This window comes from Chlamydotis macqueenii, chromosome W, assembly GCF_036417535.1.
Source record: "Chlamydotis macqueenii isolate bChlMac1 chromosome W, bChlMac1.mat, whole genome shotgun sequence".
Classification (NCBI taxonomy): domain Eukaryota; kingdom Metazoa; phylum Chordata; class Aves; order Otidiformes; family Otididae; genus Chlamydotis; species Chlamydotis macqueenii.
The window spans coordinates 35,234,246-35,259,135 of record NC_141592.1 but is presented as its reverse complement, the minus strand read 5'-3'; the positions used below and the strand labels follow the sequence as shown (position 1 = coordinate 35,259,135).

Sequence of the window (24,890 nt, the reverse complement as noted above, 5' to 3'; positions counted from 1 at the left end):
GTATGTTCAGTATCATGGCTGCAACTGCCCGTAGGCATCCAGGCCAACCCTTTGCAGTGGCATCTAACTGCTTAGAGAGGTAGGCAACTGCCCGTCGATATGGACCCAGATCTTGTGCCAATATTCCCAGGGCAATGCCCTGCTTCTCATGGGAGAAAAGAAGAAATGGCTTACTCACATCTGGGAGTCCTAAGGCCGGGGCCGACATCAAAGCCTTTTTCAGTAGCTCAAAGGCTCGTTCAGTCTCCTTGTTCCACTCAAGGTGCTTCTGCTCAGTGGCGTCCATGCCATACAATCTTCCTCTGTTTTGGTCAACAATTTTCCTTCCTCAGACGGGGTTTCCCAGGATTCTAGGTCTTTCGCAAGCTGATTGCCAAAAATGGTAGGACTATTCTTAAATCCGTGCGGCAACACCGTCCAAGTGTGCTGGGTCTTCCGACCACTCTTAGGGTTATCCCATTCAAACGCAAACAATTTTTGACTGGCTTCGTGGAGAGGGAGGCAAAAGAAAGCATCCTTCCAATCTAAAACAGTAAACCAAATTAGTTCAGGTGTTAACACAGTCAGCAGGGTATATGGATTGGCCACTACTGGGTAGAGGTCTTCAGTTATCTTATTCACCACCCGTAAGTCTTGGACCACCCGATATGATCCATCGGGTTTCCAAACAGGTAGTACAGGGGTATTGAATTCAGACTCACACTCCTTTAGTAATCCTAACTGCAGAAATTTTTCTATCACCGGCCGGATTCCTTCCCTATCTTCCTTCTTTAGGGGATATTGTTTAATTCTTACCGGTCGTCGGCCTTCCTTAATTCTAACTTCGACAGGTGAAGCACTTTTTGCTCTTCCAGGTACGTCGGTAGCCCATACTCCTGGATACACTTGGTTTAGGATTTCCTCATTAATTTTTCCTTCTGAGGGGAGACTGGTTAAGGTTAGACTCAATATCTGAATATATTGCTGATCTTTTACCTCCAGAGTAATTTCTCCTTTTTCAAATACAATCTTTGCTCCCAATTGTTCCAACAAATCTCTTCCCCAAAGTGCTTTCGGGAAGTTGGGCATATATAAAAATTTATGAACGCCCCATTGTTTTCCCAGTTTGTATTCTAGAGGCTTACAAAAATATGTCTTTTCACTTTGGCCAGTCGCCCCTTTTACCATGACATAATCATTTCCCAGGGGCATCAAAGCTTGATTCAGAACCGAATATGTTGCCCCTGTATCTACTAAGAATTCTACTTCTTGTTGTTTTTCCCCTAGCCTAATTATAACCAGTGGATCCGCTAGGGTAGATTCCCCAGGTTCCCGTCAATCTTCTTCCACATGGGCTATCGTTCTTCTCGTTTGGGCCCTCTGACCTTCTTTCTTTTTCCTTGGGCATTCCTTTTTCCAATGACCAAAATTTTTACACAAAGCACATTGATCCTTGCCCAGTCAGGGCAGGTCTCGTCTAGTCCTTCTTCCTCCTTCTTCCCAGATAACGGCTATCAGCTTCTTTTGCCCTTGTCTATGTCCTTCCTCTCTGTTACTGAATACTCTCCATGCTTCATCTAACAGTACTTCTAAATTCCTGCCTTCTGTAGGGCATAATTTCTGAAGTTTGCGCCTTATATCCCCTGTAGATTGACCCAAAAATAGGGAGACTAATTGCTGTACTCCTACCTCTGACCCAGGATCCAGCGGTGTGCTGCGGCACATCACGTCCCTCAGTCGATCCAGGAATTCAGATGGGGACTCGGAAGGACTTTGCTTGACTGCATACAAAGCTGACCAATTTATAGTTTTGGGGATTGCCCTCTCCATTCCCTTTGAAATCCACTCCTGGTACTCCTGTAATCTTTCCATATGTATAGATCTATTAACATTCCACTTTGGATCTTGGAGAGGGAAATATTCCTTAACGTTCCCTCCTGTCCTTCCAATCAGGATTATGTTGTTTTACAATAAATTGGAAATGCTTAGTTACACTTACCGGATCATTCCTATAATCTTTGCAACCTTCTTCCATTCCCCTAGGTCAGCAGTAGAAAAGGGTACTTTAATTAACATCGTCCCACCATCCAGCCCCACCACCTCCCGGAGAGGTGCTTGCAAAACTGTTGGAGCAGATTTCTTCCTGGTACGGGAAGATACGGGGCTCTCCGAGGGGGGGTCGAAGCTCTGTCCGAGTCCGCATCCCGTTCCTGTGGTCGAGGGGGAGGCTTAAACAAATCAATTAAATCTTGTTCTGGTGCCTGACGAATCTTACTTGCCTTAGTACATCTTTGTCCAATGCTACATGCCGAACAACACCGCCTCAGTTTACCTCTAAGCTCCTTGTTGTTTTCTCTCTCAAGTGCGAGTACCATAGGGTCCTGTGGGGGTACCATTCCACAGTCCCTTTGCCACTCCGGATGGTTTCGGAGGGTGAAAAACATATCTGCATACGAAACCTCATCCCATTTCCCTTCTCTCCTTAAAAACAGCATTAGTTGTAAAAGGGTGTTATAATCTATTGACCCATTGAGCGGCCACTTAGCCTCGCCTTCTAGCTTATACAACGGCCACCACTGATTGCAATATTTGATAAGGGTCTTCTTACTTTCCGTACCTCCAGTCCCAACAATATCTTTCCAGTGAGCGAGTACGCAACCCAGAGGACTCTTCTTTAATATCCCTCCGCTCTGACCCCTCCCATATTTATTGATTTATTGTCTGATCCTCTCTTTGCTCCGTGTCCAGCAACTCAGTTGCTGTACCACCCCTTCCCCAGAGTCTGACTGGGCAACTACTTCCTCTTTGGAACAAATATAGGTTTACAAGAGTTATCGTGGTGTAAAGGACACCATTCAGGACCGTTGGGGTCCCACCACAAGGGAACAAAAGAATCTACAATGACAAAACACAATAAACTACTACTGTGGTTACAAACACACACACACTTTGGATCCAATTCAATCTTTGCACACAAACAATACAATCCACACAGCAAATCGTCTCTCACTTTTCTATATAAGCTCTCTTTGCGCCGGCATACAAAGGTACTCACAGTGCTCACACTCTCATGGACGTCCACACACTCATAGTGGCCACACAATCGTACAAGAAACTTCGGAAAGAGGAAAGTCCCCTTGCTTTCTAGCCCACCTCAGAAGAATCTGGGCGGCTAGGGGCGGCTGGACAGACCTCACGCCACACACACAGTCACAGCTTTGCTCGGATTCCCGGGACTCACTCACGCTCTCACAACACAGGCATTTACACCATAGAAGGTCCCGCACACAACATAGAATTTTTACCACGCAGCATAGAAGATCACACACACAAAAATCCTTCACACAAACACTATGGTTCAACGAGTCCAAATCAGTAGCCAACACCAAATGCCTTATTACAACAGCCAAAAATCAGTACCGGCAAAACACGGACTCACTTGATCTACTCCCAAGACTCTATCGGTCAGCGAGTCCCCAATTGGAGCCCCAAACCAAAGTTACAAGAGGCCCGCTTACCCTTCTCCTGCTTCTCATATACCGGTCATCAGCAGGTCCGTCGGATGCAGCGGTTACCTCGGACTCACCCGATCAGTGAGTCCCCAATTGGAGCCCCAAACCAACCTGGGTACCCACCCAACGGGGACTATGCTGCACGCCAGACGTCTCTGCGCAATTTACCAGCTGCCCCGGCCACGTGTACGACTTACAGGCCCCCTCCGTTAAACATACCGTTTGGTCCGCGGCTTCAGGAGGTTGTTGTCTGCTCCCGCGGTGAGCGGCTGGCAGCGGAGGCTCCTCCGAGGAAAGTGCTCGGGGCGCGCCTAGGAGCGTCCGCTCCGCAGTCGATCCCACAGCCAAGCAGAGAGCCTCCTGCCTGGCTCGCCAAACTGACATGCGGAAAGCAGACTCCACAATCTGTAAGATTGGAAAGTAGGTATGTTTATTCAGCGCTGGGCAGCACGGGGGATCGCTCCTCCAAACATGCACAACGTGTTAAGCAACAGGTACAGTATTTATGCATCATAGGCATCCATATTCATAGAATTCCCGCGGACTTGGTTATATATTAATTAGGTTTCCGAGAAATCATTATCATAAGTTTCCTCCCAGGACAGGTTATTCCCCGGTCTCTGCGTCCATCTCGTGTCTGTGCTCAGGAGTCACAGTCTCTCTGGTGGTCGTTCTCTGCTCCTTATCACTATGTCCAGCTGCGTGGATTCAGACCTTTGTCCTGCTTTGTTCTTGCTGCCAGGGTGGTTTCTTGATGACTTATCTTTGCTGGTTCCCAATTTCCCTGGTTATTCCACCCTATCAGTTGGTTCTAAACTTCTTGAGTCCCCTTATCTTGGTCTCAGCCAGTGTGTCTGTACCCCCTCAGGGTGTTCCCATCTAACTTATCTTTGCTCTTGCTAGAGCATCCTGAAAGTATCTCGTTATGTTAAGTTTTTGACTCTACTGTTCTTTCTCTCAAGGTTAGTAAATCATTGGTCACTATTTATCAACTTGATTCCTTAGTATTAATCTCTTCTTTCACTCCCTTAGCAGCCATTGCCATCTTTAGCTCCTCAGTGATGGTGCATTTTGCCCATACAAGCCTTTCTCCCAACTACCTCGTGATTTTGGTGGCTTGTGCTCAGCTTTGCCTCCCAACTTGTCTTCACAGCCAGCTCCTGGCTGCAGTGCCTGGAGAACATCACAAGCAGGGAGCAATAGCAAAGCCATAATAGCACCATCCTGACCGACAGCACTGTGAGTATTTAAGCACTGACCAACAGCAGATAGTTCATGCAGAGCTTTCTTGTGTACCTGTTTTACCCTGGCCTTTCGGTCAGGTGTGATAACATGAGCACATCCTCACTTGGGTGCAGTGGGACTTGTTTCTACCCATCCCTGGAGCAGGCAAAGGAGCCCCCAGAAACATGATCTGCCACATGAAGTATCAGCTAGAGGTGAGGCTATCAGCTCTCTATTCGTACCCTGCTATCGGTTTCAGCTTTGCAGCTGACAAATATACAAGTGATACACTTTGCTGCTCGCAGCCCTCCTCATCACCAGGAATTGTAAAAGATCCTCTGGATGTGTTTTCAGGCCTCACAGTTCATACCAGCCACAAATAGACACAAAGCAGACGAGCTGCTGGCTCACATGAGAGAAATGTGTCAAAGGAAATTTGCAGGGGAACTGTCTAGTGACCCTAAACTGGAAAAATTAAAGCAGAGGTAGGCTTCAGGAGAGGAGCATGCCAGGATGTGGTTCCTTTTTCCAAAGGTGTCACTGCAATGGACCTTATTCCCCTTGACCTGGCAGTTTATGTAGTCCTCCAAAATGCTACAAAATGTGAGTAGGTCTGAAATCTTCCCTTACACAGTCCAGTAGTAATATTTTTCATCCACTTCGTATTCACTGCAGCACAGCTGCCATAGACACCAGCTGCAAGCCTTGTTTTCTTTGTGGGAAACCGACACACAATGAAAAATAATTTTTCCAAGTCACAAACCTACTTTGCGATCAAGTTAAAAATAGATGAGAACATCTCCTACCTCCTGTCTTACCTGCAGGACAGTCTCACATTCAAAGATGTTTTACACGTGAGCATTTGTGGAACAGCTAGTAATTCAGCAGTCACTAAGTCCATACCATATTCAGTTAACCCTCAACTAAAACAAACACCTTTAATATTTTGAGGATACCCAAAGATTTTACTTTTCAGAAAGCAGGTAAATCAAATTCATTTAAGATTGGTATCAGTGTCACTAGCCTTTTTCTTTATTCCTCCTCATAGTTCAGCCCTGATCGGGACCAGACTATGCAGTCTCTCTCTCACTCCCCCCACCCTCCGAGAGAACAGGGGGAGATGATATAAGGAAAGAAAGGCTCAACGTTTGAGATAAGGACGGGGAGAAATCCTTAAAGTTACCGTCATGGGCAAAACAGACTCAACTTGGGGAAAACTATTCATTTATTACTACAAACAGCAGGAGAATGAGACAGGGAACAAGATAACCTCCCCCCACCCCTCCCTCTTCCCAAGCTTAACATTATCTCTACTATCTTCCCCTCCCGAGCGGCACAGGGGGGAAGAGGGAATGGGGGTTGCAGTCAGTTCATCACATGTTGTTTTACGCCACTGCTTCATGGTCGGGGAAGAACTCCTCACATTCCTCCCCTGCTCTGTAGTGGGGTCCCACCCATATGCCACAATCCTTCCTGAAACTGCTCCAGCGTGGGTCATCTCTTCCACGGGGTGCAGTCTCTCCAGAACGGCTGTCCCAGCGGGCCCTCCACGGACCACAGCCGCCTTCAGGCATCCACCTCCCCTGGTACGGGGTCCTTCACGGGCTCCAAGTGGATCTCTGCTCCTCCGTGAACCTCCATGGGCTGCAGGGGGGACAACCTGCTCCACCATGGTCTTCACCACGGGCTGCAGGGGAATCTTGGCCAGGAGCTGCATTACTCCTCCCCCTCACTTCTGAACTGACCTTTGAGTCTGCAGCTGTTTCTCTCACAAGAAAAGTTCTTCACAACAGGCTGGCAGATGCCTCTCAGAATCTCTTCACATCATCCATCTCATCTCCTCTCCACTTCTTGCAGCTGGGCCGGACCGAGTCAGGCCCAGTCGGCTGCCTGGCAAGAGGCCAGAGGGTGAGGCCTGCAAGGCCCATGAGGCCTGCGCCTCCCCCTCTGCGCCTCTGCCCCCGCTCAGCTTCTTCACGTCTTCTCCTCCTTTTTTTTTTTCTCTTTTCCCCTTCTTAAATACGTTATCGCAGAGGCGTTATCAGGGAACATTCTGCTACCAATTGGCTTGGCCTTGGCCAGCAGCAGGTCCGCCCTAGGCCTGGCCAAGTCCACTGAACAAAGGGGAGCGACTTCTAGCAGTTTCCTACAGAAGCTACCACCTTAGGCCCTCCCTCACTAAACAAAACCACAACACCTCTGTATACTTACTGAGTACTATTGAGGGTTCATGACATACTAATTGTGTGTCTGTTGCAATACAATAACTCATCTGGAGATTTAAAATGGCAAAGGGATTATAAAGCTTGAGTTGGTATGGCCAGCTTGGTGTTTATTTTAGGGAAGGACCTGTTATCTCAACACATTGGAGTGCTGCCCTCAGAGCCCCAGTTCTTCATGCCCCGCATCTAAGGTCAAAGGCAGGCAGGTCTCTCTCCTGATACCTCATCCTACTTTTTTGTAGGGTTATCTGCCGGGTAATAGAAGTATTCAGCAGGAGAAACAAAGCCAAATTTGTCATACACCTCATTAGGGAAACTTCACTGTTGGTTTACAAAGTCAAATCCAGTAGTTTCCCATCTGGACACATTTTCTATCACAGAGCAGGGGAAGCCAAGCAACAGTATTTAATGCGGGTCTCGTGCTAGGTACTGCAGACTTTGGTTATGTTAAACCCTAGGAGACTTATTATTATTATTATTTCCATTGAGATTTGGCTCCATGTAATTAGTTTGCTGTATCTGCAAACAGGTATGTTCTCTCAAGCTCTTTGGAGGCATTTCTCATGGGACTGGCCCATGCAGAGCTGTGTGGCATGAAGAAGCACTGGCAATCAGGGCTGAGCCATCTTTCAGCTCTTCTACGTCCCCCCAAACCTGTGTCCCTCTCCTTGTATGGCTATGCTCTTCAGAAAGTCACGTTTCTGCAAGTGAACAGAAACAGTTTAAGGAAACTGGCCCTATTACAAATTTATGCACCTGTCGTAGTTCAGCCCCGATCGGACCAGACTACGCAGTCTCTCTCTCTCACTCCCCCCACACTCCGAGAGAACAGGGAGAGAAAATATAAGGAAAAATGGCTCAAGGTTTGAGATAAGGACAGGGAGAAATCCTTAAAGTTACCGTCACGGGCAAAACAGACTCAACTTGGGGAAAACTATTCATTTATTACTACAAACAGCAGGAGAATGAGACAGAGAACAAGATAACCTCCCCCCACCCCTCCCTCTTCCCAAGCTTAATATTATCTCTACTACCTTCCCCTCCTGAGCGGCACAGGGGGGAAGAGGGAATGGGGGTTGCAGTCAGTTCATCATACGTTGTTTTACGCCGCTGCTTCATGGTCGGGGGAAGAACTCCTCACATTCCTCCCCTGCTCCATTGTGGGGTCCCTCCCACGGGCCACAGTCCTTCATGGAACTGCTCCGGCGTGGGTCATCTCTTCCACGGGTGCAGTCTCTCCAGAACAGCTGTCCCAGCGGGCCCTCCACGGGCCACAGCTGCCTTCAGGCATCCACCTCCCCCGGTGCGGGGTCCTTCACGGGCTCCAAGTGGATCTCTGCTCCTCCGTGGACCTCCATGGGCTGCAGGGGGACAACCTGCTCCACCATGGTCGTCACCACAGGCTGCAGGGGAATCTTGGCCAGGAGCCACGTTACTCCTCCCCCTCCTTCTGAATTGACCTTGGTGTCTGCAGCCGTTCCTCACAACAGGCTGGTAGGTGTCTCTCAGGATCTTTTTTACATCTTATTCACTTCTCATCTCCTTTCCACTTCTTGCAGCCGGGCCGGACCGAGTCAGGCCCAGTCGGCCGCCTGGCGAGAGGCCAGAGGGTGAGGCCTGCAAGGCCCATGAGGCCTGCGCCTCCCCCTCTGCGCCTCTGCCCCCGCTCAGCTTCTTCACATCTTCTCTTCTCTCTCTTTTTGTTTTCCTGTTTTCCCCTTCTTAAATACGTTATCGCAGAGGCGTTATCACGGGACATTCTGCTACCAATCGGCTTGGCCTTGGCCAGCAGCAGGTCCGCCCTAGGCCCGGCCGAGTCCACTGAACAAAGGGGAGCGACTTCTAGCAGTTTCCTACAGAAGCTACCACCTTAGGCCCCCCCTTACTAACAAAACCACGACAGCACCATTATAAATTGTTATGGTAAATTATACTTGTGTGTGTGCAGTGGAATAAAGCCCAGAGGTGAATTATGTCCAATCCAGGGAGGGAAAAGGTTTTACAACAGCATTTAAGTGTCTCCAGGTTCGGCCATCAGCTTCTGTTAGGTTTAACATTAAATATACATTCTCATTCAATGTGTATCAGTCACATATTGGTTTAGTTTATGCTCACAAGTGCTGTTGAGCTCAGTAATTCTGAGTTAGCTCAATATTTTCAAAAAAGTCAATAAAAGCTGCAGTTGTCATTACTGAAGATTCACTTGTCAAACACCTCTCCCACTTAAAAGTAGCACAACAGTAGTAGAACAAAAAGATCTACTAAAGTGGTGCTGATTTTAAAACAAAACAACCCTTTAAGATTATTGTCGTGGTTTTGTTAGTGAGGGGGGGCCTGTAGGAAGACCTGTAGGAAGTATATTGTTTCATTTATGAATGTGGAACTCTGTCTATTCATTATTTCCTGAGTCTGGATCGGTGTGTTTTACTTTTCCTTTCCTTACATAAATAAGCAATAATTGACATTGAGACCTTCAAAGGAGTGAATTTTAAGGATCTTGAAACACCAGCAGCTTTGCCAGAGGTTTCATCTGAGAGAAGCTAAGTCAGTATGAGCTGGAAAGCTTGGGCAAGTAGATAAAAATAATCAAGTCAATGTGCCAAAAAAGGTTGTGCAGCTTAGACTGGAGTTGTGCTTGTCTACCTTTCTTGTGCATAAAATCTCAGAGGAGATGGGCTCGGTGCTGGGAAAATGGTTTTAAGCCATCTGAGGTACTTTGTGGTGGTCACATCTCTGTTATAATGGGAATATAGAGGTGTAGGAATTTCTATTCACCTACCAAATCAGTGAAACACTCAGTCCAATATAACACCTGTGTCCAATATAATCAGTTTTAATGTTGTGATTTTTGTGTTCCTGTAATCCCGGAACAGTCCTTCAAAATCCATATTTGCCAAGGCAAATATATTTGACCTAAAGGTAACTAGGAGATTCATTTTATACATTCCTGAATTAATAGGAGGCTATACTCCATTTTTGAGGACATGTTCATGGATTCTGAGCCACCTAAATGTCTTCAAAGATCTGCCACTATGTCTCTGAAAGACTGAAATGAACATTGCCATTGGTGTCTCCTTCGGTAGGAATGTGTGGTTAGAGGGAAGGACTTAATCTAATAAATAGTTATTTAAATAACTATAATAAATAGTTTAAATAGCTATTTATATTTATAACATCTTCTCTATGTCCAGTTTGAACTTGCAAATAATAGAAGCACAGCCAGGGTGCTTTTTCTTGATAAGTGTTTCACTGGCTTTCTCCGTATTAGCTAATATACCACTGGAAAGAACTGAAATTTTAGACCTGCATTTGCAGGATTCCCCAGTGTTGCTATCAGCAACCTCCCAAACTGATCCGTTCAGTTGGTCCTTTGATGTGCAATTAAACTCATGAAAAACTAGCTTTGTGTAGTGTATAAATAGAGAAGAGGAGAGATAAAGGCGGTGTTGAAGTCACTTGCTGACAGCTGGGCATCCAAACGTTAAAGGTGCATGCCACTACCTCTACTCTGCCCTGGTGAGACCCCACCTGGAGTACTGTGTCCAGCTCTGGAGCCCCCAACATAAGGAGGACATGGACCAGTTGGAGAAGGTCCAGAGGAGGCTACGAAGATGATCAGAGAGCTGGAGCACCTTTCCTATGAAGACAGGCTGAGAGAGTTGGGGCTGTTCAGCCTGGAGAAGAGGAGGCTCCGGGGAGACCGTAGAGGGGTCTTCCAGTACCTCAAGGGGGCCTACCGGAAAGATGGGGAGAGGCTGTTCAGCAGGGCCTGTTGTGACAGGACGAGGAGTAGTGGTTTCAAAATAGAGGGAGGTAGATTTAGATTGGATATTAGGAAAAAATTTTTACCCTGAGGGTGGTAGAACTCTGGACCAGGTTGCCCAGAGAGGTGGTGGATGCCCCATCCCTGTAAATGTTCAAGGCCAGGTTGGATGAGGCTCTGAGCAACCTGATCTAGTCGGGGATGTCCCTGCTTCTTGCAGGGGGGCTGGACTAGATGACCTCTGAAGGTCCCTTCCAACCCTAACCATTCTATGATTCTATGATTCTACCTCTGCTTAAGAATGAGTCCTGAAAAACATCTGCTCCTTCCCAAATTCCAGCCCCTTGAAAATTAGCAGTTTGTTTACCTTGCAGCTACTTTTGCTCAGTTGAAAAGCAAAAAAAAAAAAATCTATGAGGCCGACTTGATTTGTCTTTGTGGTGGTTTAGCCCGGATCACCACACAGTTTCTCACTCACCCTCCCCCTACCCAGTGGGATGGGGGAGAGAAATCGGGAAGAAAGGAAAACTCGTGGGTTGAGATAAAAACAGTTTACTAAAAATACTAAAAACACAAAGCTAACAGGATATAAGGATATTAATATATACACAATATACAATATGGACAATGTACGATTTCTCACCACCCGATGTCCGAATGACCGACGCAGCCCGTCCTGAGCAGCGATCACAGGAACGACACCGAGCAGCAAGCAAAGGGGGGAGAGTAAGCTAGCAAGGGAGAGGGAACGATGCCAGCAAGCAAGAGAGAAGAAAAGGATGCCAAGGGTGCCCGAACAGATACCCAACAAGAATGTCCGAACAGAAAAGGAATACCCCTCCCATGGGCAACCCCCACTTATATACTGAGCATGACGTTGATGGCCTGGAATACTCTCTTTGGCCAGTTTGGGTCAATTATTCTGTCTGTCTTTCGCCCAGCTTCCCACATCTACACGTTAACAAGACTTTAACGAGACTTGGAAAGCCAGACAGTGTCCTTGGTCTCATTCACAACAACTGGTATCATCAGAATGTTTTTATCAACATTCTTCACACACGAAATCCAAAACACACCAGCTACTGAGAAGAAAATTAACTCCATCCCTGCTGAAACCAGGACAGTATCCACCCCTTATTCCATACCATTTACGTCATGCTTATAGGTATACACACAGATATCACTATCTCAATCTATGAGCTATCCCTCCAAAGTCTGTTGAGTTGATTTGGTCCATGACTTTGGGCCCCATCTGTGATAGCAGTCTCTCAGGGCAGGAGAGATGGTATGTAGTGTGAAGATGTTGCATACTGCATCTGGAACTCGCAGTTGGTACATCTGGCACAGCTGGTGTATCACGTCCATGGTCTGCAAGTTGAAGATGTTGATCTCGAGGAAGTTGTTGGTCGCCAGTTCTGGTTCCATCACTGCTGCACGTCGCTCGGCTTCCTCGAAGCTTGTTCTTCACTGATGAGGGTGATTCTTGCTGCAATACCTCTGACAGAACATAAAAGAACTACAGACATTATTATATCCAGTTCAAATCATTGGCTATTTTCACCTAGAATCAAATCTCCTTGAGGTACACATCGGACTTCCCCATCCTCCCGCATCACCCACCAAGTACATCCAGGTCCCTGAGCAAAAGCAATCCCACGGGTGGGTTTGCCTTTGCCCAGGGGAGGAATAACCCAGACTGTCCTTCCCCAGTATATTCCTTACATGCACCACAGGGACTTTATCCCCTTCTACAGTATGTAAAAGTTCAGATTGGGCAGGGCCAGCTCGATTGGTGGACCCCCGAGTGTTGACTAGCCAAGTGGCTTTTGCTAAATGTTTATCCCAGTTTTTGAAGGTCCCACCACCCATTGCTCTCAGTGTAGTTTTCAGCAGTCCATTGTACCGTTCAATCTTTCCAGAGGCTGGTGCATGACAGGGGATGTGATATACCCACTCAATGCCGTGCTCTTTGGCCCAGGTGTCTAGGAGGTTGTTTCAGAAATGAGTCCCGTTGTCTGACTCTATTCTGTCTGGAGTGCCATGTCGCCAGAGAACTTGCTTCTCAAGGCCCAAGATGGTGTTTCGGGCGGTGGCATAGGGTACAGAATATGTCTCTAGCCACCCAGTGGTTGCTTCCACCATTGTAAGCACATGGCGCTTACCTTGACGAGTTTGTGGGAGTGTGATGTAATCAATCTGCCAGGCCTCTCCATATTTGTACTTCAGCCATCGTCCTCCATACCACAGAGGCTTTAACCGCTTGGCCTGCTTAATTGCAGCACGTGTTTCACATTCATGGATAACCTGTGCAATAGTGTCCATGGTTAAATCCACCCCTCGATCACGAGCCCATTTGTATGTTGCGTCTCTTCCCTGATGGCCTGAGGTGTCATGGGCCCACCAAGCTAAAAATAGTTCACCCCTGTGTTGCCAGTCTAAATCCACTTGGGAAACTTTAATCTTAGCAGCCTGATCCACTTGCTGGTTGTTTCGATGTTCTTCAGTGGCCCGACTCTTGGGTACGTGGGCATCTACGTGACGTACTTTTACAACCAGATGCTCGAACCGGGCAGCAATAGCTTGCCACAGTGCGGCAGCCCAGATGGGTTTGCCTCTGCACTGCCAGTTGCTCTGCTTCCATTGCTTTAACCATCCCCACAGAGCATTTGCCACCATCCATGAGTCGGTGCAGAGATAGAGCACAGGCCATTTTTCCCGTTCAGCAATGTCCAAAGCCAACTGGATGGCCTTCACCTCTGCAAACTGACTCGATTCACCTTGGCCTTCAATGGCTTCTGCCACTCGTCGTGTAGGACTCCACACAGCAGCTTTCCACTTCCGATGTTTTCCTACAATACGACAGGATCCATCAGTGAACAGAGCATATCTCCTCTCATTTTCTGGGAGGTTGTTGTATGGTGGGGCTTCTTCAGCACGTGTCACCTCTTCCTCTGGCGGCATTCCAAAATCTTTGCCTTCTGGCCAATCTGTGATTACTTCCAAGATTCCTGGGCGATTGGGGTTTCCTATTCGGGCTCGCTGTGTGATCAGTGCGACCCATTTACTCCACGTGGCATCAGTTGCATGATGTGTAGAGGGGACCTTCCCTTTGAACATCCAGCCCAGCACTGGCAGTCGGGGTGCCAGGAGGAGCTGTGCTTCAGTACCAATCACCTCTGAAGCAGCTCGAACTCCTTCATATGCTGCCAGTATCTCTTTTTCAGTTGGAGTATAGCAGGCCTCAGAACCTCTATATCCCCGGCTCCAAAAGCCTAGGGGTCGACCTCGAGTCTCTCCTGATGTTCTCTGCCAGAGACTCCAGGTAGGGCCATTCTCCCCGGCTGCAGTGCAGAGGATGTTTTTAACATCTTGTCCTGGCCAGACTGGCCCAAGGGCTACCGCATGAACAATCTCCTGTTTAATTTGTTCAAAGGCTTGCCGTTGCTCAGGGCCCCATTTAAAATCATTCCTCTTTCGAGTCACTTCATAGAGAGGGCTTACAATCATACTGTAATTTGGAATGTGCATTCTCCAGAAACCAACAACGCCCAAGAAAGCCTGTGTTTCCTTTTTGTTAGCTGGTGGAGCCATAGCTGTTATTTTGTTGACCACATCCATTGGAATGTGACGACGTCCATCTTGCCATTTTACTCCTAAAAACTGGATCTCTTGTGCAGGCCCCTTGACTTTGCTTTGTTTTATGGCAAAACCGGCTTTCAGAAGGATTTGGATTATTTTCTCCCCTTTCTCTAAAACTTCTGCTGCTGTGTTGCCCCATACGATGATGTCATCAATGTATTGCAGATGTTCTGGAGCTCCACCCTTTTCCAGTACAGTCTGGATCAGTCCATGGCAAATGGTGGGGCTGTGTTTCCACCCCTGGGGCAGTCGATTCCAGGTGTACTGGACACCCCTCCAAGTGAAAGCAAACTGTGGCCTGCATTCTGGTGCCAAAGGGATGGAGAAGGCGGCATTGGCAATATCGATGGTGGCATACCACTTGGCTGCTTTTGACTCCAGTTCATACTGGAGCTCTAGCATATCTGGCACGGCAGCACTCATTGGTGGCGTAATTTCATTTAGGCCACGATAGTCCACTGTTAACCTCCACTCTCCATTAGATTTTCTCACTGGCCATATGGGACTGTTAAAGGGTGAGCGGGACTTGCTGATCACTCCCTGGCTATCCAGTCGACGAATCAGCTTGAGGATGGGGATTGTGGAGTCTCGGTTGGTGCGATATTGCTGCCGGTGCACTGTGGTGGTAGCAATTGGTACCTGTTGTTCCTCAACCTTCAGTAATCCCACAACGGAAGGGTCCTTCGAGAGCTTGGGCAAGGTGGCCAGCTGTTTATTCTCCTCCGTCTCCACAGTGGCTATACCAAAAGCCCACCGGTGCCCTTTTGGGTCTTTGAAATACCCGCTCCTGAGGTAATCTATGCCAAGAATGCAGGGAGCATCTGGGCCAGTCACTATGGGGTGCTTCTGCCACTCATTCCCTGTCAGGCTCACTTCAGCCTCCAGCACAGTCAGCTGTTGGGATCCTCCTGTCACTCCAGAAATACAAATGGGTTCTGCCCCTTTATCGCTTGATGGCATTAGGGTGCACTGTGCACCAGTGTCTACTAGAGCCTTATACTCTCGTGGGTCTGATGTGCCAGGCCATTTAATCCATACAGTCCAATAAACTCTGTTGTCCCTCTCCTCCGCCTGGCCGGAGGCAGGGCCCCTCTAATCCTGTTCATAATATTCGTCGCTCACTTCCTGTGAATATGAATTAGAATTCCCTTCCATAGGATCAGAGGTGAGATCAGCCCTTCTGTTCTGTCTGGGGAACTGTCCACTGGAGACCGGAGCAGCAGTTTTCCAGGGAGAACCTCTATTTGCAAATGTTTTTCCCCGCAGCTCACGTACCCGTGCCTCTAGGGCTGAGGTAGGTTTCCCATCCCACTTTCTCATGTCCTCTCCTTGGTCACGCATGGTAAACCACAGGATACCTCGCCGTGTGTACCGTCTCTCTTGAGCAGGGAAACGTTTACTCCTAATAGCTGAAATACTGCTCTGTATGGGCGGGGAGTAGGACCTATCCTATTTTAACTGCTGGACCTCCCGAGACAGTTTCTCCACAGCTGATACGAGGGAAGAAGAGAGAGTGTCTTCATATTGCCGGAGCTGAGTAGCCAATTCATCTATTGTTGGTCCCTCTCCCTCTTTCCAGAGCATAATTGCCAATGAATTGGCATACGATGATGGTACACTCCGTAGAAACTTCCGCCACATGAGCCATGTGCACCGGACTTCATCTGGATCTTGGGGTGACTCCTCGCTGTCTAGGTCACTATAAATGGCTTCCAGCACGGCTAATTCCCTTAGGTACTGGATACCTCTCTCTGTGGTGGTCCACTTGCCTGGGTGATAGGTAACATCTTCCTTGAAGGGATATCTTTCCTTCATACTTGACAGGAGTCGCCTCCAGAGGCTGAGAGCTTGTGCACCTCTTCCAATCACTTTGTCAATGCCTGCTTCCCTAGAAAGGGATCCCAGCTGTTTAGCTTCCTTACCTTCTAATTCCAGGCTACGGGCCCCATTATCCCAGCATCGGAGCAGCCAGGTGAGAAAGTGCTCGCCTGGACGGCGGCCAAAATCTTTTTGTATATCTCACAGCTCACTCAGGGATAGGGATCGGGTGGTTTCAGTCTCATTTATGAGTTCCTCTCTTACGAGTTCCTCTCTCATGAGTTCCTCTTCTTCCTCCTCTGTTCGTGATGGTCCTGGTTTTTCCTCATCCCTTACTAAACGAGCTGACTTTCGCTTCCAAGATTTCTTCTTCTGTACAGGGGCGACTGATACTGACACAGGTTGGTTCTCTGATTCGGCTGCAATGCCAGTAGCTAGAGTTGGAGTAGCCACAGTGCCTGTCGTTGGGGCTGGTGTAACTGCAGTGTCAGTAGCTGGGGCTGGAGTAGCCGCAGGGCCGGTAGCTGGGGCTGGAGTAACTGCAGTGCCGGTAGCTGGGGCTGGAGTAGCCGCAGGGCCGGTAGCTGGGGCTGAAGTAACTGCAGTGCCGGTAGCTGGGGCTGGAGTAGCCGCAGGGCCGGTAGCTGGGGCTGGAGTAGCCGCAGGGCAGGTAGCCGGGGCTGGAGTAGCCATGGTATCGGTCGGTTGAGTTTTCCTCCCTTCTTCCTGAGGGTGCTGCACAACGTTAAGCAGTGTTTGGTAGATACTAGCCAGTGCCCAGCACAGAGCGATAAGCTGTGCCTCTTTAGAATAGCCATGGCATTTTCCTTTCAAATATTCGATCACTTCATCAGGATTCTGTAGTTGTTCGGGAGTGAAGTTCCAGACCATTGGAGGTGAGAAGTTCTCTAGGTACCTGCCCGTCTTCTCCCACATACCATGCCACCCCTGCCCCTCCAACCTCAAGGCAGATCTCCGGGTGATTTTTTAAAATAGTTGTTTAATCCTAAACAACATCTGAAACCCGTTCAGGAGACAGAGCAATAGGAGTATGCTGGCTTGCACATCCCAAGGATTTTCAAAATTCTCAAGAGCTGATGTGACTCGCTCAAAAGAAAAAGGGAAGGTAAAGGAGTATGGGAAGGTACCTTCCTCTGACTTCCCCATAGATTGGTTCTCCGGGGAGAAAAAGAAAAATGTGCCATTATTAATAATTCTCACCAAATGGCATCCAAAGTACGGAGTTGCCAGCAATGCCGAAAACAAGGACCAGACTAATTTCATGACCAGTGATGATACCATATCATAAGCCAGTAGTGCCCAGTAAATCAAAATGAGAATTCTCATCCATTTCCGACAAATGATAAACAGCACCACAGGAAATATGTGATGCAACTGAGGATTTACATAACACAGCCATGCGAACACGTAGTACAACATTGTGACCAGGGACTCAAATAAAATAATGAGCACTTGTAACAACTTTACCACACTCTAGTCAGATCTGTCCTTACCTCAACCCTTCCAGCCCCACGATGGGCGCCAAAATGACTGTGATGGTTTACCCCGAATCACCACACAGTTTCTTGCTCACCCTCCCCCTCCCCAGGGGGATGGGGGAGAGAATTGGGAAGGAAGGAGAACTCGTGGGTTGAGATGAAGACAATTTCCTAAAATAACAAGGGAAAACTACAATAATAACAGAATATAAGGATATTAAAATATACAAAATGAACAGTGTACAATTTCTCACCACCCGATGTCCCAATGACCGATACAGCCCGTCCTGAGCAGCGATCACAGAAACAAAACCGAACGGCAAGCAAAGGAGCAACAGGGAGCCAGCAAGGTAGAGGGAATGATGCCAGCAAAATGAGCAGGAAACATGGATGCCAGGAAGGCAGATACCCACCCTGGCCAACCCCCACTTATATACTGAGCATGATGTTTATGGCATGGAATACTCTCTTTGGCCAGTTTGGATCAATTATTCTGTCTGTCTTTCTCCCAGCTTCCTGCATCTGCACATTAGCGAGACTTGGAAAGCAGGACGGTGTCCTTGGTCTCATTCACAACAACTGGTATCATCAGGGTGTTTATCAACATTCTTCACACATGAAATCCAAAACATACCAGCTACTGAGAGAAAAAGTAACTCCATCCCTGCCAAAACCAGGACAGTATTACATGCTTAATTTTTTCTGTTATTGGTTTTTTTTTTTTGTCATTTGTTTTTCATCTCTGTTTTCTTTTTCTCTGTTGTTCTCTTAAACTGTTTTCATCTCAACCCACGAGTTTTGCCTTCTTTTCTTTCCTGATTCTCCTTCCCATCCCGTTGTGAGGTTGAGGGTGGTGAGGGATGTTGTGAGTGAGTGACTATGTGGTATTTTAGCTTCTGAGTGGGCCTAAACCATGACACTTGGCCCTAAGGTTGCACCTCCATCTTTGCTCCTGCTCTGCCATGCAGCCTACAGGCAAAACCTCACCTTGTTAGCTCCCTTTGCATTTTACAAATGAGTAGATTAATGACATTCCCCTCAATTCTTGAATTTAATTAAGAGCTGAAAAGTACTTTGAGGTCTTTATATGAAAGATGCCATATAATTGCACAGAGAAATATGATATTTATTCCTATTCTATTGGCTCTTTATAAACAGATTCTCACAAAGTTGAGGGAAAAGACTAATTCTCCCTTCCTCTCATCTCCTCTCTTGGTGTGGGTAGGCCTATAGTCTTCTAAATTAGGTGCAACAGATCACATCCTCACTAAGAATATAGCATCACAGTAGTACCAAAGGTATGGCCATCTAGGGAGGGAAGCATCAGTCTGGTAATGGCGCTTGTCACCTTTAGAGGATACATTCTCTCTAGAGCTATGTATGACAGATGTCTTAACAGACCAAACTCGGGAGGTTGCTGCATCCCTCCTCCTTAAGGCAGGATCAACTCTACCTCAAACTGTCGTAGTTCAGCCCTGATCGGGACCAGATTACGCAGTTTCTCTCTCTCACTCCCCCCACCCTACGAGAGAATAGGGGGAGATGATATAAGAAAAGCGGCTCAAGGTTTGAGATCAGGACAGGGAGAAAATCCTTAAAGTTACCGTTATGGGCAAAACAGACTCGACTTGGGGAAAACTATTCATTTATTACTACAAACAGCAGGAGAATGAGACAGAGGACAAGATAACCTCCATCCACCCCTCCCCCTTCCCGGGCTTAACATTATCTCTACCACCTTCCCCCACACCGAGCGGCACAGGGGGGAAGAGGGAATGGGGGTCGCTGTCAGTTCATCACGCGTTGTTCTTTGCTGCTGCTTCATGGTTGGGGGAAGAACTCCTTGCATTCCTCCCCTGCTCCATCGTGGGGTCCCTCCCACGGGCCACAGTCCTTCGTGAAACTGCTCCGGCGTGGGTCATCTCTTCCACGGGTGCAGTCCCTCCAGAACGGCTGTCCCAGCGGGCCCTCCACGGACCACAGCCTCCTTCAGGCATCCACCTGCCCCAGTGTGGGGTCCTTCACAGGCTCCAGGTGGATCTCTGCCCCTCCGTGGACCTCCATGGGCTGCAGGGGGACAACCTGCTTCACCATGGTCATCACCACAGGCTGCAGGGGAATCTTGGCCAGGAGCCGCGTTACTCCTCCCCCTCCTTCTTCACTGACCTTGGCGTCTGCAGCCGTTCCTCACAACAGGCTGGCAGATGTCTCTCAGGATCTTTTTACATCTTATTCACTTCACATCTCATCTCCTCTCCACTTCTTGCAGCCGGGCCGGGCCGAGTTGGGCCCAGTTGGCTGCCTGGCAGGAGGCCAGAGGGTGAGGCCTGCAAGGCCCACAAGGCTCGCGCCTCCCCCTCTCTGCCCCCACTCAGCTGCTTCACATCTTCTTCTCTTTTTTTTTTTTTTGTTTTCCCCTTCTTAAATACGTTATCGCAGAGACATTATCACAGGACATTCTGCTACCAATTGGCTCGGCCTTGGCCAGCAGCAGGTCCGCCCTAGGCCCGACCGAGTCCACTGAACAAAGGGGAGCGACTTCTAGCAGTTTCCTACAGAAGCTGCCACCTTAGGCCCCCCCTCACTAAGCAAAACCAGAACACAAACTGTTCAATATACATTCATCTAATTTGATCCTATGCACGTTCATCAATGGTGAGTCCTTCAGGTGACTTGCACCAACATACAACTATTCTTACCATTTACTTATTTCTTTTCATGTCTCATGTATATTTCCTTTACCTCAGTTTAATTAGATTTTTTTTTTACACTCCCCACAGTGAACAGTACCACATTAGTTCCTTTTTCTATGTTTGGCCACTTATATTAATTAAATCAGTCTGGAATTTGATCTAGCCAGGAAATGAATCAATTTCAGACATCCTATTATCCTTGTGCTTTTGCCTTGCCAGAAATATCCAAATTGGGGTGATTGTTTCCTAGCCAGTCACTTTAATCCTTTTTAGGCACTTAAAAGTAAACTTTCTTACAGAGAGCCTCAGCACACTGAGTACCCAAATTTAAGTTAATGGATGCTCTGAGAGTAAGTCCTGTTTATTTTAGCACCCCTCTATACAAGTAAACGTCTGATTATAGGTATCTGCATATGAAAGTGAAGATGGAAGGACTGTGCTTTTCTCTTTTTTTAATATTTTTCTTTTCTTTTAAACTACTTTGGCAAATCAGCCATACATCTCACTTCCTCCTTCTAAAAGCTAACCAGACAGCATATGCCAGCCTTAGAATTTCCCACTGATCATTTGTTTATAATTCAGTGTGGTGGTTTAGCCCGGATCACCACACAGTTTCTCACTCACCCTCCCCCTACCCAGTGGGATGGGGGAGAGAAATCGGGAAGAAAGGAAAACTCGTGGGTTGAGATAAAACCAGTTTACTAAAAATACTAAAAACTACAAAGCTAACAGGATGTAAGGATATTAATATATACACAATATACAATATGGACAATGTACGATTTCTCACCACCCGATGTCCGAATGACCAACGCAGCCCGTCCTGAGCAGCGATCACAGGAACGACACCGAGCAGCAAGCAAAGGGGGGAGAGCAAGCTAGCAAGGGAGAGGGAACGATGCCAGCAAGCAAGAGAGAAGAAAAGGATGCTAAGGGTGCCCAAATGGGTGCCAGAACAGAATGGATGCCCCCTCCCATGGGCAACCCCCACTTATATACTGAGCATGACGTTGATGGCTTGGAATACTCTCTTTGGCCAGTTTGGGTCAATTATTCTGTCTGTCTTTCGCCCAGCTTCCCGCATCTGCATGTTAATGAGACTTGAACGAGACTTGGAAAGCCAGACAGTGTCCTTGGTCTCATTAACAACAACTCGTATCACCAGAGTGTTTTTATCAACATTCTTCACACACGAAATCCAAAACACACCGGCTACTGAGAGGAAAATTAACTCCATCCCTGCTGAAACCAGGACATTCAGTCACCTCAAGCATGTAATTGAAAGTTTGAACTGACCCTAGAGTATGGTATTTGTTAATAATTGAAAACATGATTTGACCAAGTTGCCATTAAAAAAAACCAGCACTACCGCAATCCAGTCTACTTTGCATTGTGCCATGCAGTATCAGTAGGTGCTGAAAGTTAGCAGAAGTACAAAATGTGCTTTGGAGTCCTGTGTCTGATGCCTTGGAGGTTAATGGAGTAGGTATTTTTCTAACCTTGCAATTGTGGTTAATAAAATAATGCATGAGGAATGGGTGAAAGAAGTTTTAAAAAATTTCTTATTTATTTTCATTTTATTTTCTTTTGGCTCCACAGATGTGCTTAAGCAAACACAATCTCCTGATCCTGCAAACAGCAGTTCCCTTGGCAAAACGGTTTGGGATGGTCTTGGAGAACTTTAGTTAAAAAAATGCGCTTGCAAAAAAATAAGCTCTCAGAAAGTAAATATTTAACTTTTCCATTTGTTTTCTTCTTTGCATGGAGTGTACATGACAAACCTAATTCATAGCTGCTAATGTGGTAGTTAATGTCAACAGAGCTATAGTTGGAAAGGAAATTACCCAGACTGTCATGATTTCACATCCTTTTTGTAATTTCTTCTCCTGGACAGATTGCTTTTTCATGATGACAGACCCTGAAACAAACTGACTTGCCAGGCATCTCAGAGTGTCATACAATAAAATGCAAGTCATGAAGTTGTGTATGCAAAGAAATTACCCATGGAAAGTACCCACCACAATGAGAAAAACAGAACAAAACTCATGACCAGAAGTTAAAACCAGACAAGTGCAAGTTACAATAAAGGGGCAAATGTTTAACAGATTAAACCAAGTTAATTCCTGGAGATTTGCTGCTTTGGAATACGATAGGAGATTTTTGTAGAATATGTGATTTAGTTAAACTTTACTGGACTTGATGCAAGGAGTAACTAGGGTAATGGTGTGGTCTGTAATGTACAGGTGGTAAGGCTAGATGAAATCTATCTTGCTTACTTTTGATCTGTGGTCACCAGAGAGACTTGTTTCAGTAAACTCTCAACCTCAGTTTGGCCACTACAAACTGAATTCCTAATGGACATCGCCCTACATCTTGAAAGTATTGGCACTACAGAAAATACACACACTGTGCAAAGAAAATGTCAGTTTTTCACTGTTCTTTTGCATTGGGAAGAGGCAGTGGTGAATTATGCCAGGCTGTAAAGTGGATGTGAAAACCATTAGGAGAACGCTGCTTTAACCAATGAGACTTATCATGATAATAAGTGTTAGGCTTGGTAGCCTATAGTAACAGGGTCAGTGCCTTAGAGAGCAACTCATTGCAGAGTGCCAAGAAAAGGGAAAATGATTAACTTGAGTTTCCGAGGGAAAATGAACAGTCCACAAGTTCAGTACTAGATTGTCTGTAGTCATGCTAAGAGTCTTTGTCTCTCTTTCCTTCAGCAGCGGGAGCAAACTCTCTGCTTGGATGTGTCTCTTCCTTATTGCTAAATCCATTTACATTGGGAATTGCTGGAACGTAGAGGAAACCCAGTGATCTGAGCAGGAGAGAGACCCAGGATGTCCTGAGTTCTCATGCTAAGGCTTGGCAAAAAAAAAATGGCTCCTGTAATTTCCTCTTTTTCCTGCAAAGAGGTTAACTCGGTAATTATTCTAAGTAACAAGATCTCTGCATGCTTGGCAAAAGGCTAGAGATTCATCCAAACTTGTGGGCTTCCTTCCCTGATGTTCAGGCCAATTGGTGCACTCATGCTGCACAATGAGTTGCAGATGTAGTGATCTCATACACTACATTGGTAAAAAGCACAGAAATGTTTACCCTGTAGTCAAATGCACATGCAAAAAGATGGGTTGCCTGAGACTGCAATCTGAACACCCAAAAACGGAATCACACCAACTGCCCAATTTAATCCTTTGCTTTGTTGCCTCATCTTTCCCATCTGTGAAATGAAAACAATTCCACTTAGCTTTGTCTTGCTTTGCCCTGAGGAACTGGAATGAGGTAGATCTTTCAAAAGGACTTTGAAGATAGATTATTGTTTTTCATTACTGTGTGCACACTTCCCACCATGAAGCGATATTTGAGAATAAAGGTACAATTCTGCTTTGCCAAAAAAAGTAATGCTAACCTTCCACCAAAAGCATCTCGCTGCTTTAATTGTTAGATGGAAATCAGCTGTGATTGTCAGAGCCATTTGTAACCTTTGCCAGTTCTATGTGGTTCTGCAACACCAGCCTGGACCTGGAGTATTTTATTTTTTTCCTTACTTTCTGTGGGGGATTATGTGTTGTGACTTTGACCTGGGATATTTCCTTTCTTCAGGAGGATCAAGCTGCAGTTGTTTTTCTGCTAGCAGTATCATTTGCAGCCTAAGAAATACAATTTCCTTATTTTAAAATGGGTCAGACCCTTTTGGGTTTTTAACCACAAACAATGGAGTTCAGAGAAAAATCCAGAGGAATATGGACTTGGGAGCCTTTGTGGCTTCTGATGTGAAACAGGCCTGCCTAATGCATTCAGTTCCTTGTCAGTTGTGAAAGAAATGTCTAAAGTTTCATAATATCATGTCAGTTGCACAAACAACTTGTCCTTTTAAAGTAGGTGCTTAAAATCTGCACTTAGTTTTAGTAAAGCTTAGACTATTTTTATGCGTGAACAAGTTTTATTTTCTACGGGTAGTAGAAAGAAGGTAAAGAATTAACTTAATTTCTTTTTTTTTTTATAGGAGACAAGTAACTCCATTTCAGCTATCTGTGTTTCATTGAGGATTTCATATCATTTTATATTCTCTTTGAGAAGCCTAGGAATTGCTTACAAGTTTCTACCCTTGTTAGATTTAAAATCAATTTCATTGTAACCCCGGGGAATTAGTCTGGATTGAAGTGCATGCAAGCATGAATTAAATCACAGCAACATTGCTGTGTCTCTTTTTAATGTAGAGATCTCAAAGCTCTTAAACATGTGTTCATTTCTCAGACCTGCCCTGTGAGATGGATACGGTAGTTTTATCATTTTCAGAACTGCAAGATCCATATGCAGTAAACCATACCTCTTCCTTCCTTCTGTAATGGCTGTTACCTTGAGAAGACAAGGAGCAGAGGCTACTACCTGCACATAGATCTATGCAACCTCCAGTTTGATGTGCTTTGTTTAGAGCTCAAGCAAAGGGATGCAGCTGAGGCTGCGTCTGATAAAGGACATTTTTAGCTGATTGAGCAGTGGTAATTCCTGTTTAAATGCTTACAATTTCATTGATTTCA

At 46.5% G+C, this 24,890-nt stretch overlaps 1 protein-coding gene across 5 annotated transcripts in view; it reads left to right on the top strand.

Annotated features, from left to right (window-relative positions):
- Positions 1-24,890, top strand: part of LOC104480483 (SET-binding protein) — a 287,448-nt gene that overhangs the window by 145,871 nt on the left and 116,687 nt on the right. The window contains exon 5 of one of the 5 annotated variants that reach the window (XM_086769713.1): positions 24,162-24,181. The exons of the other annotated variants lie outside the window; for them this stretch is intronic. Coding sequence (XP_086625839.1) covers positions 24,162-24,181 — 20 coding nt within the window. The remainder of the gene's footprint in view (positions 1-24,161; positions 24,182-24,890) is intronic. 5 annotated transcript variants of the gene reach the window in all.